Raw genomic sequence first — 899 nt, forward strand, 5'->3', positions numbered from 1 at the left:
TGTATGTATGTATGTCGTGTACTTTTCCGTTCTATTTTTAATATACCTTATCATTTCCCTTGCCTATTTTATATATATATATATATATATATATATATATATGACCGCAGCCACTTGGCTGAAACACATAAATAAATAAAAAATAAATAAATATATATATATCAAATAGGTAAGGATAATAATAATATATATTATAAATAGAATGGAAAACTACATGACACAATATTTTACTAAGTTCCCGTGTGATAAAACAACTCACACCGTATCACACTCGATTAACAGGTAAAAGAGGAAACAAATAATTAGCTATGTCCTGGTTACTTCAAACGTTCTCTAAATTATGTAGGCCACGAGTAATTTGACTTAATATCAGATACTACAAGAAAAGTTTTCCGTAATTTTGTTAGTTCCGCCTGTTTATATTTATAATTTCTTTAGTTTTGATTAAGCTTTATGACATATGGTAATTCCACTGCGTAACAAATATTGTATATAAGAAATCTCAGAGTAGCTGGTAACATCACCAGCGAATATTGTTTTGAAAAACTAACACGCTTAAGATTTGCTTGATAATATAAGCATATATAATACTACAAACATCCTTTCCATTCCAAGTGACCAACCATTATAATGAATACCACCAACGTAAGTAAACATACATTGTTACTATCAACTGTTATAGTTATATCTTCAGTCTTATTTCTATGCTTACTCTCGAATCATTCATGGAAAGATCAACTTTTGTTCCAATGAGTGACTGAATATTCTTGTGCCTTACTTAGACATGTGATACGTATTCTTATGGCTTTGGAGTATTGATCTAATTCTTTGCTTTCACACACACACACACACACGCACACACACACACACACACACACACACACACACACACACACATA

General features: G+C 30.6%; 2 protein-coding genes across 2 annotated transcripts in view; one reads left to right on the forward strand and one right to left on the reverse strand.

Moving 5' to 3' along the window:
- The window catches only part of LOC106868542 (interleukin 17-like protein), a 55,926-nt gene that overhangs the window by 15,686 nt on the left and 39,341 nt on the right, over positions 1 to 899 (reverse strand). The window lies entirely within an intron of this gene.
- LOC106868543 (interleukin 17-like protein) overlaps positions 495 to 899 on the forward strand; it is a 3,519-nt gene continuing 3,114 nt past the window's right edge. The window contains exon 1 of the mRNA XM_014913848.2: positions 495 to 645. Within this exon, the coding sequence (XP_014769334.1) occupies positions 631 to 645 (15 nt within the window). The 5' untranslated portion in view covers positions 495 to 630. The remainder of the gene's footprint in view (positions 646 to 899) is intronic.

This window comes from Octopus bimaculoides, chromosome 1, assembly GCF_001194135.2.
Source record: "Octopus bimaculoides isolate UCB-OBI-ISO-001 chromosome 1, ASM119413v2, whole genome shotgun sequence".
Taxonomy (NCBI): domain Eukaryota; kingdom Metazoa; phylum Mollusca; class Cephalopoda; order Octopoda; family Octopodidae; genus Octopus; species Octopus bimaculoides.